At 39.6% G+C, this 14785-nt stretch overlaps 1 protein-coding gene across 6 annotated transcripts in view; it reads right to left on the bottom strand.

Moving 5' to 3' along the window:
* Positions 1-5028: 5028 nt before the first annotated feature.
* Positions 5029-14785, bottom strand: part of TAB3 (TGF-beta activated kinase 1 (MAP3K7) binding protein 3) — a 61908-nt gene continuing 52151 nt past the window's right edge. For all 6 annotated transcript variants that reach the window (XM_053655797.1, XM_053655799.1, XM_037127027.2 and 3 more), the window contains 2 exons: positions 12455-12556; positions 5029-8851 (listed from right to left, as the gene is read on the bottom strand). In XM_053655797.1, coding sequence (XP_053511772.1) covers positions 8703-8851; positions 12455-12556 — 251 coding nt within the window. In that variant the 3' untranslated portion in view covers positions 5029-8702. The remainder of the gene's footprint in view (positions 8852-12454; positions 12557-14785) is intronic.

The raw sequence follows: 14785 nt of genomic DNA, 5'->3' as shown, positions 1-14785 counted from the left end.
AAGTATTCCTTCCATTCCTTTTTTTAGAAGGGCTTGAAAAGGATTGGTTTGATTATTTTTTTCTTTTAACTTTTCCTTAAACTTTTGCTAGAATTCAGCAATGAAGCAATCTGGTCCCTGAGCTTTTCTTTTTTGGAAGGATTTTGGTAATAGACCTATAACAAGCAAAGACATTGAATTAATTAAGATTTTCTGTTTCACCCTGGCCGGAGGGCTCAGTTGATTGGAACATCATCTCGCACACCAAAAGTTGGCATATTCAATTTCTGGTCAGGCAGCATACAGGAGGCAACTGATCTCTCTCTGTCTCTCTCTCTCTCTCTCTCTCTCTCTCTCTCACTCAAATAAACAAAAGCATATCTTCAAGTGACGATTATAAAAAAAGATTTTCTGTTTCTTTTAAACCAGTTAGCTATCTTGTTTCTAGGAATTTTTCCATTTCATTTAGGTTAGCTAATTTGTGGATGTGTAGTTATTCCATCAGTAATGTCTCCCCACTTTTATTTTTGATTTTAGGTATCGGTATCTATTCCTTTTATTCTTTTTTCTTTCTAAGTCCAGCTAAAGGTTTGTCAGTTTTGTTTTTCTTTGCAAAGAGCCAACTTTTGGTTTCAGTGTTTCTCTCATTTCTCTATTCACTATTTTGTCTGTCTCTGCTCTAGTTTTTATTATTTCCCTCCTTCCGAAAGCTTTTGGTTTAGTTTGGTCTTTGTTTAGTTCCTCAAAGTGTAACATTAGGTTATTGTTTTGAGTTTTGGGTTTTTTAAAAGGTTTTATTTATTAATTTTTACAGAGAGAGGAAGGGAAAGAGAAAGAGGGGAACATTGATTGGTTGCCTCTCGCACGCCTCCAATTGGCGACTTGGCCCCGCAACCCAGGCATGTGCCCTGACTGGGAATCGAACTGGCAACCCTTTGCTTTGCAGTCCTGCACTCAGGCCACTGAGCCACACCAGCCAGGGCTACAGTCTTCTTGATTATCTGTGTAGATCCTGTAATTTTTCTCTCATGGATTTTCAATTCAAGATGCTCCCGTGAAGCACCTCTTCAGTCTTCCTCAGATATTCCTAATACTTGTGATTGATTTGTTTTAATACTTTTTCGATTTAATGTATGACAGTCATAAAAATGTGGCCTGTATAATTGTTTAAAAATTTGAGGTTGCCCTGGCTGGTGTTGCTCAGTGAGTTTTAGTTTAGATGTAAAATTAGAAATTAAAATTTTCTCTTCTGCTCTGATTCTGTGGAATGAGGCCCTCCTTTTAGAATGCTAACTTTTTCCATACATTCATTGATTTTTAAGAAATTTCTAAAACATTGTGTGGGTCACTGCTTAACTATTTTAATCCTTAACAACAGATTTTATTTATTTCTAGAGAGAAGGAAAGGGAAGGAGAAAAAGAGGGAGAGAAACATTCACGTGTGGTTGCCTTGCACATGCCCCCAACTGGGGACCTGGCTGACCACCCAGGCATGTTCCCTGACTGGGTTTTGAACCATCGACCTTTTGGTTTGGAGAACACTGCCAGAGCTACTGGGCCACCTCGGTCAGGGGCTTTATTTTTCTTGATTAGAAATTGCTTGGTTACAGAGTGCAGGGAAGACCTGGGAGTTCAATGCTTTTACTAAGCATTACTTTTTGCTCCTCACTGAACAAGCACTAGGGGGCGCTGCTGCTATAGTTATTTACGATGTGGTTGAAAGTTCATCTCTGGAATCCTCTGCTAGGCCAAGCAAGTGTTCACTCCCTGTTCACTGTGGCAGCCTGCAGTTTACTGGGTACATTGCACCTCTTATCTGTGTGGTCAAACCACTCCCACTTAAGCACTTGCTTATTTAGTGAACCCTGCTGTGAGTCAGAAAGCAAATGCCACAGTCTTAGTGCTCCCTGTCCAGCACCCTGATCCTTCCAGTTGCCTGCGGTTCAGTTCTTTGGTTTTCATGGGCTTTGTTGGGGAGTCCTATACACCCGCTTTTTGCAGGGTGACCTTCACGGGTGACTGGAATTTGGGGCTGGCTGACACTTGTTGCTACTGTCCTCAGCACATCTTCATCTGCATCCTGTCAGTTTCAGTCTCCTGAGAACACGCTTCCCTGTTCTCCAACCCTTAGACATGTTTTATTTCAAAATTGGGGTAGAAAAATTGTAATTTTGAAATAGGAGCCCCCTGACACATGTGACCATTTGTCCAAGTGAATAGGGAATACAATTTTTTAAGGTTTTATTTATTTTTAGAAAGGGGAAGGGAGGAAGAAAGAGGGAAAGAAACACCAATGTGTGGTTGCCTCTCACACGCCCCCTACTGGGGCCCTGGCCTGCAACCCAGGCATGTGCCCTGGCCAGGAATCAAATCGGCAACCCTTTGGTTTGCAGTCCAGTGCTCAATCCACTGAGCCACACCAGCCAGGGCAGGGAATACAATTTTAATATGCTAACTTAGTTCTGCCCCCTACCTCACATGCCTTAAATTTTTTTTTAAATTTATTCACTTTTAGAGAGAGGGGAAGGAAGGGAGGAAGAGAGGGAAACATCAATGTGTAAATACACTGATCAGTTGCTTCTCACATGCCCTGACTTGGGGACCTGGCCTGCAACCCAGGCATGTGCCCTGACTGGGAACTGAACCGGCAACCTTGTGGTTTGCAGGCTGGCACTCAAGCCACTTGAGCCACACCAGCCAGTGCTAAAGATTTTTTCTTTAATTGGACACACCCAAAGCAGACTGTTCTTAGTAATTTAAATCAGAAGTGGGGGATGGGATTTAGAAATAGCTATACATGTTAGTGGTTCTTGATCAAGGGAACAGAACTACCTGAAAACAGGTTCAGTACCCAAGACAGTAAATTATACAAGTCAGTGCAATAAAAGCAGAGTATGCAACACAATATGTTAACCAGCATTTTGTTCCCAAACTGCCATGCAAAACTTCAGAAAACTAGGCTGTATCTATCACTGAGTTTTCTCACATTTGATATTTCTTAACACCAGCAAGCCATGGAGGGGTGGTCCAAAGCACACCCTCCTCCATCCAGGAGGCAGGCAGCGGCTGACGGCTCTGGGACTGGAGAACCCAAAATCTCACCCATATCCTATATTCCCTATTGAAACCTTTGACACCAAGCGTCACCTGGGTAATGTCCTGGCCTTAAAGGCCAGCAGGCCCAAGGCAGAAGTGTTCGTAGAAATGCAGGTGGCAGACACACACTGGGTATCCTGCACCCAATAGTCCCCCACAATTGTGTGTGGAAAACTGAGCTAGTCACTACCTTGAGAAACCATTATACTGATTACAGACACTGCAGTTCTCATGGATGCCTAATGACCAAAGTGAGCACCAGCAGATTTGAAGTCATTTGCTACTTCAAAATAAACTAGTTGTTTAGAGGGGGAATAAGGAAAATACCTCATTTACTATTTTTAAATTTCTTTGATGTTCTTTCTTTTTTTTAAATTTTTTTTATTGATTATGTTACAGTTGTTCTATTCCCCCCCTTCATTCCCCTCCCCCCTCCCCCACCATTGCCCCCCCTTTAGTTTATGACCATGTGTCTCAAGTTCTTTAGATTCTATATTTCCCATACTATTCTTGCTCCCCCCATCTATGTTCTATCTTTGCAGTACTTAAAAGATGTGGTAGAAGGTAGTTATGAGGCAGCTTCCTTAGGATTTCTGACAGTAAGAGGAGACTGTGTAAGTGGACAAGATGTAAGAGACTTAACAATTTCCAGTGTTCCATTTACACCCTAATTGAGACATACTTGTAAAAAAAAAATTTGTGCGACTTGGGCAATTTAACAGTAGATACTTAATTATAAATTATTTCGTAAGGTGTGATGTGAGTATATGGTGCTTATGTTAAATTTAGATGACTTGCGATGACAGGTTTGTTTCAAAATAATCATGGAGGTGGATGAGAATATAAACAGGAAATAAGATTGCTTTATATATGAAACTTTTTCTGTAGTTATGTTTGCAAATTTTCACATAATGCAAGATGTACAAATTATTTTGACTTTAGGTATATATTTTTTTAATTTACTTTTATTATTTTTTTAGATTTTAAAAAATTATCTTTAGAGGGGAAGGGAAGGAGAGGAGAGAAACATCAATGTGTGGTTGCCTCTCATGAGTCCCCTGCTGGGAACTGGCCTGCAACCCAGGCATGTGCCCTGACTGGGAATCGAACCTTGATCATGTGGTTCGTAGGCCCACGTTCAATCCACTGAGCTATGCCAGCCAGGGCTGATTTTACTTACTTTTAGAGAGGTGGAAGGGAGAGAGGGAAGCACCAACCTGTGGCTGCCTCTCATGTGCTCCCCACTGGGGACCCGGCCCACAACCCAGGCGTATGTGTCCTGACTGGGAATTGAACCTGCAAGGCTTTGGTTTGCAGGCTGGTGCTCAATCCACTGAGTCATACCAGCCAGGGCTAAATACATATTCTTAATCACTGAAAAGCATCTCCTATAATTTACCCGTGGTGATATCCGTGCAAAAGTTGGCAAGGCTGGCTCCAGACCCTAGCAAAATGAAGTTTGGAGCCTCTGTGATTTTTTTTTTTTTAAATTAGCTACAAATGATATAAAAATCATTTTAAGTTCTAACACATTCCACCTTTTAAATAAAATGTGCTTATCCATCCTTTAACCCAATTTTGAAATTAGAGATTAGAGTAATAATGTATACTTCATACCTCAAACTTAACATCACTACTTGTTCTAACAGAACAAATGTGATCAACGATTACATTTTTGGGGCAGCATATTTCAGTCCAGAAATGATGAGTGTTGGAGCTACGATGTGTTGGAACACTGTAAGGTATTTCTAACTACACAGAACAGATGCCAAATGTAATGTTTGCTTTTAGTTTATTAATTTATTTTGAAGGAATCATTGACTTTCCGAATAGGTACTGTTTGGAGGTACGATGCATGCATAGCCTTTTAAAATACCTTTGTACAATTTCACTTCAAAATAATTTGATTCACAGCATACACAGAAATCTAAGAGACATGGTATTTACAAGATGTAGTAAATTCTTGCTGTTTTAATGAAGAAACTGATCAATTCTTTTACAGCAGGGAAACATGGACATTGGGTATCATAAGTATCATTCAGTCTCACTTTTCATGGCTTTAAAAATTAAAATTGAGTCATTCAATCTCTGAATGCCCATGCCATGCAAAAGCTACTCGTTTTAAATATTTGGGGATGCACATACTACAGGAAAAAATGTATGTCTGGTGAATGTGAAAATGTCATCACAAGGAACTTTTACAATAAGAAAATACTGTGAATTCTTCTGGAAACATACAGTAGCGGTGCAACACAGACAGTGCCCGATTTATTGATTGTTTTTAAAGTAACATTTCAATGATCATTTCCCCCTTCTCTACAGATATACATACACACACTGTAACATAAAGTCATTCAAAGTCTGCGCAATGACTACAATATTAAAATAAATCAATATTAACTATAAGGGGACATCTTCACATTCCAGGATACATTGTTGATATTTTCAAAGAACAATTTCCCTATGCCTTATATTCTTTTTGTTTATACCATCAGACATTACAATTACCTTGAAAAATACTATATAAAACTTGAGTTGCCACAGAAAGTTGGATGCGAACCCTAGAGAACTGGGACAAAGCAATGACAGAACTTAAGGAAATAATTAAAAAGTACTAAAATTGAGACCAGCTCCTTAAAAGTTATTAAATTGCTCATCACATATCCCATTTCTTTCAGGGAAATAAACAAATTAGCAACACTTTCCCCAACATCATTAATCTGCTCTAAAAACTACTTTTTTTTTTCTATGCAGTTTCTTTAAAACTCCCTGCCTCTACCCTCTCCCAAACAAGGTCATTATCAATTTGAAACATTTACAATGCCTAGAAAGTTTCTGGGTCCTCTATTACCTCTAAAACTCTTAAGACCTCCAAAATTTAGAAGGCAATGTACTTTAACAAAATGGTAAATGTGCTTTCTACAAACCCAGTTTACAAAAAGTGAAATCATTTCAAAGGTGTAGTTAGGTCTGTGTACTAGGAACAAAACTTTTAAGAGAAACAAGTGCACCAATTGATCCAAAGAGCATAGCCCCCCCCCCCCTCAGCAGGCAGGTACCAGCCAGTTTGTGCCCTACCGATTACATGCCAGTTGCCTGTGCGTGGCAATCTGACCAGGAGATCCTTTTGAAAAGGCACCTTGAAAGCTGACCTAATTCTTCCAACTGGTCACAGGCAAGAAGTAGTGGACATATGGGACACAGTGAAATGTATCAAATGTATCTGTGTCAAATTACTTTGCTTAGTTCAAAAATGGAATACAGCCTATGTGGGTGTATGAAATTGTTGTGCACAGTCAGGAATGAACAGACCAAAAAAAAAAACTCCCTCAAAAGCAGTCTGATGTCTCATACACCATCCTCTACAACTACTGAACAGACTGGGTTCTCATTTTCCCTGGCAGGTGAAAACAGTGATTGACTAGATAGATCACCAAAGGGCTGGAACCATGCATGTACTGTATGATAGCAGCTTGTAACTTGGATGTATGTTCACATGCAATAGTTTTAAAGTCATCTATGTGGTTTTAATAAAAGCATCAAACTGTTTTCTTCATACATGCTACTTCATTTTCAATTGACAACTGCCAAGTTAATTACTGCCACTTCAGCTTATCACTAATACTGGTAAACCTTTAGCTAGAACACCAAGCAGTATATATATAGTTCCCCCTAAATTGCTACTAAAGACCAAGTGGGGTCCACCATCCTGAAAGAGATATGAAACCATACAAAGGCAAAGGCACTGGCCTATTACGGAACAATAGGACTGGTAGGCTGTTATCGGAGACTGACAGATACTAGTGTCACAAGTCTTTCAAGAATGCTGTTCTCGGGTCAATGCTTTGAAGTCCATCTGCTTTCTCACCATTATTACAGTTTTGCTACAGCTGTTGTATGAGATGTTTATCAGAGTAATTACATGGCCACACTTTGGAGAGTATGAAAGTATGATTTTGATGGAAAACTATGATATACATTGTCATGCCTTTGGTTTCATTATGCTATCGAGTGCAGCTTCTTTTTCCAGGTTTGCCAGTTTACTGCCAAATTCGAATACACTAACAGCTTGAAGTATGTGGGGGGGGGGCAGGGGAAGTAGGTATTCCCTACAGTCATAACCACAGGTTTAAAAATCCTTAAGGATTAGAAAACCTAGCGATTTTATTGCTCTTTATATTTACCCACATAAGGAAAAGATTCCAAAACCCAATTCTCAACAATGGTAGAGACCTTAATGAAATGTCTTGTTAGTCATTTTCTACTGGTGCATTCTAGTGAATCACACGGTTTTCTATCTCTTCATTTATGCACACCCAAAAGTTCTAGTTTCATAAATACGGGGTGCTTCGGTCTCACGTGCACTCCTTGAACAAACAGTATTATTTCTGAACATGGTATGTTACATTTGAAAAGCTCTTGGTTTCAAAGTCCTTTGTGTTCACCCTTTTCCGAACCCTATTCCTTGACTAGCCTTCTCCTCCTACCCAAGGGTGTGACTTTGACATCCGCTAACTGTTAACTGCCCTCACTGGTTTATTAACGTATGTGCAAATAAATAGTTATTGAACTGATATTGATTTTCTTTCAGCTAAGTTAGGATTATGGCACAAAGTATCATCTGTGCTGTAAACATCATGAATTCCTCACAAAACTGAAAGGGAGGTGGGGGGTGCGGGAGGGAGACCCTATGCACTGCAAGTATTTCTTGCAGAGAACCACAGTTGAGACCAAGATTTCCAAATGGATTTTGGAATGGCTTTACATTTGGCATACATTCACTGTGCTACTGGCAAAGCACAGTTTTATGAGAAGGTCATTCATGAAATCATACTTTGTAAAGGACTTGTTATTTTGAAAACCGATGACCTCATAAAAGCATGCAATAACTTAAAGAAAATCTATTTACGTGGTGTAATTAGGTCTTATTTACCAGTGTTGATAATAGCTTGCTGAATCATTGTACAAGCAAAAGGGATCTTGTCACCTCTGATTGTACTTCCGACAAAGGGCACGCAATATGCCTAATTCCTGACGACTACAAAATCACATTTTAAAGCATCTTGTGTGTTGGAAATTCCCCCTGAAAAAAAGCAGCAATTACAAACACTCTTACTATTTTGCCACCCCACCTCCCACCCCAAATCATATTCTGAGTGCTTTTTCCTGTCCTTCTCTTCAGTAGGGACAACAGGAAAGAGCACTGGGGGCCTCGGTTTTCCAGAGAGCTGTGACCAGGGAAGTCTGCTCTGGGGATTCACAGCTTGTCTGCAGAGCCTGTAACGTGTCCTAACTATGACCCAGAGTCCTGGTTTATAAAATAAGGGCCACTCAGCAGTAACTTGAACAACTGGGATTCCACAGAAGACTTCTGGACTTCTCTGTGTACATTCTTTCGGGAGTGAATCCTTCCCCAGTTTCAAGTATCCCTTTGTGTCTCTGTAATGAGTTAAGAAAGGGGAAAAACCCTCCCGATTATTGTTGTAGTGAGCACAGGCAGCGACAGTGCTGTTCTCCCCCCATGTCATCTGAAATGAAAAGGCCCGACAGATGAAGATTCCCACGGTTTCCTTTTCCTCTAATTGGCGCTCGGTTTCACTGGCAACGTGGTGCCGACCCTTCGGCACTCAGGTGTACCGGGGCATCTCACACTGCTCGCAGCGATTTAGTGCCGGGTGGTTCAGAAAGGTGCAGCTGTCACAATTCCAAGGGGCCCCTTCATAGTCTTCATCTCGGGATGATGTCCAAGAAGTCAGTGTGGAACCAGGTAGATGCTCTGAGGGAAGTTAGTGTGAAAACAGAGAAGAGAATGACTTTTTCGCCAAGTAGAATCCAAACTAAAATGAAAAACAATCTCCCTTCCCCCCACCAAAAAAAAAAAAAAAAAAAACCCAAGGGAGGGAGGGAGCTTCACATCTTAAACCTAATGTGAAAGCCAGTTAGCATACACCGCTGCTGGAAATGCACTACCAAAGAAGAAGTGTACGGTATGTAACTGACTTTGTTCGAAACAATTTACTTTTCTGCTTTAAGATCGAAGTCCAGCACGGATTGATTTACCTGCCTAACTCATTATCCACAGGCAGAGGGTAGTTATTCCAAATGACAAAATGAAATGTTTCACAGCAGGTGCCATCTTTAGCCCCCTGTGACTGCCCCCCCTACGCACACGCGCACGCCATGCTACATTAACCCTCTGATCAGAGGTGCACCTTCCGGGGGGGCCTGCAGTCTCACAGCAGGCGTGTGTCCAATAATGACAGCAATGAAAGTTCATAACCAAGTTTCCCCCAGTGTGGTAAAAAGTGAAAGATAAAAGACTGTGCAGTTAGTTTTTCATTAAGCTAAACTGATGCAATATAAATGATTATCCTTTATTCTCAGATTCTTTCCTACCTATTAGTTTTTTTTAAATGTCTACACCTGGCAATACGAAATGCTGGCATTCTTATGTTGGTCCCTGGGATTTCATGTTTGAAATTTTTGAAACTTACTATTCCTAGGTCCTCATTCTCTCTGGGCTTGTGTTCAAAAAAAGATCTTTGCTTCCAGAGTCAATTTGTAAATCCTGCCTTTCAGGAACAGTCCCTACTGGAAGTGGGGTCAGGAACAGAGGCTAAAGATCAGCGGGTGGAATTCACCCTGGAATCTGGAGCAAGGTCAGGAGTCTGCAAATTCAGCGTAAAACACAGGACAACCTTCAGTGTCTACTGGAGATGAGATCATGATCTAAGGTAGGCAGCCTTCTAAAGCAGGTAATGAAAGAAACTGGGATGTGGGGAAGTTTTAATCAGTGACCATTTGGGGGTGAAGCGTACCTTCCATGGGAAGTTAAGAAGCTGACTGGTTTACCAATCTGTCTTTAATGATGAGTGGCTGCTGTGAACGTTCACCAAGGGGTTAAGAGAGCTGGGTGTTAAACCCTGAATGTTACCGCAAGCGAAAGGCTCAGGCTCCATGAGGAGGTGATTTCAGCCTCACGATGGAAGAGAAAACCACTGGCTTCCCCAGCCTATTCCTGTGACTATAAAAAGGATATAGGCTTGTTCCTCTGGAATTATCACCCTTTAGTAGTTTTCTTTTTTTGTCTCATGGAGGAATGAAAAGCACATTGTCAAAGCCTTCTGTTGGAGGAAAAATGTTCTACATGCCATTCATTTCCAGAAAAGATCCTCTCTCATACAGTCATCTCCACCATTTACTAAAACAAAATGCCCTGAAAACGGAACACTTCCAGTGCATTTGTCACAGAGTGAGACAACTGAAGATGTTTAACCCTTAAACTGTTACATTCCATTTTGGTATGCTAAACTCTACACGTAGCCTTCAACTTTAGATGGTAGTAGTGCAAATGTTTTAGTATGAAAAGGTTTTTCAAAGTTCTCTTTTCTCTAAGGTACAGAAACCTAATTAATCCAGGATACCTGGGGGCTCTTTTCACTATTTAGTCCAAGGGAGGAAATTTTTTCCCTCTACCTTTCTTAGTTCTTAGCTGAGGCCCTCTCATTCATTATAAACGACAGATTAACAGGAGAAAAACAAACCCAAGTTTAATAACATACCTCACAGATACAGGGGGGAGACCCGGGAAAACTGAGTAACTCCCCGAGATGACCCAAACCAATTTCATTAACACCTCCAGCTAAAGACAAAAAAGATGCTGGGGGTGGGGAAGCCAGTTGTGGAAGGTGTAACTACGGAAAGCACGGTAAACGAGGGGAAGGTCTGTGATGTAGATTGAAGTAGTAGTAGCCTTTCTCCACCGATACAATTCTCCGGAGACGGAGTCACGGAGACAGCCTTACAAATGGAGATTGCCTTTGTAAATGTAAATGTCCCTCACAAAGGGGTCACTTTCGGTCTTCGAAGCTTCTCCTGCACCTGCAGTTACTCAGAATAATCCTAATGCCGGAGGCATGCTTTGGGGTGGTGTATTTGCTACCCTTCAGTAACCTAACACTTTCTTTTGGAAAAAGAAATCACTCTGAAGTAACTTTTCAAAAAATGTATTTAAAAGTCACCTAATTTAGAATTATTGTTGGCCCTAAAAAAAGACACTGCTCATTTCATCACAAGGAAGTACTGTTTAAATAGAAGCATCTAAAATCCAAAATACATTTTAGATGTCTATTTTCATTTGACTTACAGGTGTGAAATCTTTATGGGATGGTTTACAAATTAAGATATTTCAGGCCTCATGGAAAATAAAAAAAGAATAAGAATATTTATACACAATAAAAACTGAGGTAAACAGGTTTTCCTTTAATAGGCTGAATTTCCATAAAATGATCATCCTCCCAAATAGCACTTACCAACTTAATCAATACTGTTTGTATTATATAGTAATTAGCATGCAGAAGATAAAGTGCTCAAAAAGGATGCAACTGAAATTTACCAAGATTCTGATTATCTTCTACAGTTTCAAAGATAGCTATTATTTTTCCAACGAGGGACATAGGCCAATGGTAAAGAAGAATTCTGGTTTGTTTGGTTTTTTTAACTACATGAAGTGGAATGTACTTTCATGATTGGTTTGTTGTTAGGTTGGGGTCCTTCCACCTAGTTAATATAATATTAAGAAATATCAAGTAGAATACTTGTAAAATTTCAAACATGTACAATATTTTTACTGAAGCACAGGATAAAGTTCAATGAACATTATAAAACTTCAGTGAGAAGTTATCAAGTCCACTTTCGAGTTGACTTTACTTGACCTTGCTTTCTAGATCCTATTATTACCTTAGAGCAACTGTCCAGTATGGAGACTACTCGAAATGCAGCCACTCTGAATTGAGATGCAGTGTAAAACATACGTGAGATTTTGAAGACGTTGTATGGAAAAAAAGAATGTAGTCCTGACAAGTGTGACTTAGTTGGTTAGGCACCCGTCATCCCCCAAAGCAAAGGTCGTCAGTCAGTTTGATTCATGGGATTCGTGGTTGGGGCACATGCCTGCATTGTGGTTTGGTCCCTCGATGGGCACGTATGAGACGCAACCAATCCACGTTTCCTTCTCTTTCTCCCTCCCGCCCCCTCCCTCTAAGAATAAATAAATAATTCTTATAGAAAAAAGAATGTAAACTATCTCACTAATAATTTATAGATTTCATATTGAAATGATAACATTTTTTACGTGATTAAGGAAAATACATTAAGATTCATCTCCCTTGTTTCCTTTTTAAATGTACTTCCCAGAATATTTTAAATTATGTATGTGGCTAACATTTCTATTGGACAGCTCAGTCTCAGATGTTCACTGCAGAGAGTATTTAGTAAAGTAAAAAAAAAAAAAGTTGGCCTTTACTTATGAGAACTCTACATGGGTTATATAACACGTGTTTTTGGACATTCTGCACAAACTCAACACGCAAGTACAAACCATCTGCAGCTGCTGCCTGGGTGTCATGGACGTCAGCCTGTACTTTGGAGGTCACACTAATTCTTCGGGCTTTCCTCTCAATGGTGCAGGGGTCTGATGAATCTGCATGAGAAAAAGGGAAGCCACGAAGAAGGGATCAAGCCATTCATTTAGAAGAGTGGAAAGGCTCACAAAAACCTGGAGGAGGAGGTGCACAGTTGAGTGTATACCCCCCTTCCATTACCTCGTGTTCCCTTTAGTACTATGAGGGCAAGTGCCTACACAGAGCAGTGGCTCTTACCACTTTTTCCATCCTCTCCAAATACATGGAACAAATGCCTTACTTCACCAGTTTCACACTTTCTACTGGGTTAAGGGTACAAACTCAGTAATTAAATGTCAAAGTGAAAAGCATATTTCGGGTATCATACTTCAGCAATTCCCTGATTAAGCAATGTTTTGAAAGTAAATTGCCCACATAAAGCTAAACAAGAACCCATTACAATAATATTAGACTACAGCATTTTATAATTAAAGGATAATAGGAGCACTTGAAAAACCAGAACCAATTCAAAATAATACTACATACTGACAATACTTGCTCCCCAAACATTTCATAAATTCCAATTACCTATGTGTGCAAAAGCTCTCAGTGAAGACTCTCCACATGGACCGCAGGCACCCTAACACCTAGCTAGTATATCGTGTCTATCAACTTACATGTCATTAGTTAAGTAAAAACGAGAAACAGCACACTTCACATTCTTTGCCCCTAAGAAACAAAAACAGATGTTGCACTTTCTAACCAGCCCTTAGCCCGGAAATTTCCCCTTAGGCTCCAAAGACTATAAGGTAAAGCTCCACTTCTTAGATCTATAAAGCACTTTATAGCATCACATACCTCCTTTTTTGCTGACCCTTACTTAGCTTGTCCATTTTACGGCACTGATCACTGATTGCCTCTGGCACACAGACTGGGGATTTCTGAGGAGTTTACACACTCACTGTATTGCTTAACTACAAAATCCAGTGCAAATTTCTGTCTTCCTTTCTATTTCTCATTCTTTCTCTTTAATTACCACACTTTTCAATCAGATGAATGTCTATATTTCACTTGGATTTCTTGCACATAATTATAATAACACTAAGACCTTTATTCTAAATAAAAAATAATTCTACTCATTACTTGCTTTTTAAATGTAAGTGGTACACAAGATGACTTGCATCAAACCAGATAAAAGTCAATTTAGTTTTTAAAAATTTATACTTTTTAAAAAAGATTTATTATTTTAGAGAGAGGTGAAGTGAGGAAGAGAGGGAGGGAAACATCAGTCAGTTGTCTCTCGCAAGCCCTCATTTGGAGACCTGGTCCACAACCCAGGCATGTGTCCTGACCAGGAATCAAACTGGTCACCTTTCAGTTCCCAGGAAGCCAAATTTGACTTCATAGAGAAAACCAAATAGCCTACTAAATCTGTTATGAAAAGGCTTCCTAAAGAATGACAGAATTCACATTGATGTTTCTCTCCTTCACTCCCTGCCTCCCCTTCTCTCTAAAAATAAATAAAATCTAAAAAATAAAAGAATTATAGAATTTAACCAAGTTCTATTTATAAATTTTAACAGAAAACAGTGAAAGGTTTAAAAACCGGAAGGTATATATCACAGCACCATTTTATACTCTTACCAACAGTGTATATTATTATATAATTAAAACCCAATTAGATTTCTAAGTAGAGATTCAGTTATAGTGATGGTGTTACTTGAGATGGCTTTCTAGCCTTTTAATTAAAACTATACTGGAGAGTACAAACTGCTTGCATGGCCCTCATGTCTTACCTTTGTGACATCAAGCATCTATCTACGTAATCCGTAATCCATCTGGTATTTAAGGAATTGACTGTAATTGGAATCCTATTACAACTAACTCTAAATGACTATCCAGTATCAGTTTTAGAAAGAGCCTTTTTAATGTAGAAGTACTTGTCGGGAGCTAGAGGAAACTTGATATTAATAGCATATTAATGCAAGCCCTGCAATTCTTAGCTGAGAAGTATATCAAACAGGAACTTCTCACCTCAAATACCTGGTGCTGGTCTCAAAGACAGAAGGCAGAATGACATTATCTGCAAAAATGCTATCACCACTGCTAGAAAACCGACTTATATGGGCCCTGAACCTCAAAAAGTTTTCCTTTTATTTCTTTGTACATTTTTGAGGTAAAATTTATACAATAAAACACAGAAACCTTAGGTGTACTATTTGATGACTTTTAACAAATGCACCTGGATAATCCAAATCCCTATCAAGATTTAGAACACTACCAACAGCCCAGAAAATTCTCCCCATTCC

Source organism: Artibeus jamaicensis, unplaced genomic scaffold (genome assembly GCF_021234435.1).
Source record: "Artibeus jamaicensis isolate MK-2021 breed Jamaican fruit bat unplaced genomic scaffold, CSHL_Jam_final scaffold_1283, whole genome shotgun sequence".
Taxonomy (NCBI): Eukaryota; Metazoa; Chordata; class Mammalia; order Chiroptera; family Phyllostomidae; genus Artibeus; species Artibeus jamaicensis.
Note: the sequence above shows the minus strand (reverse complement) of the source record. Positions and strands in the feature narration are given on the sequence as shown.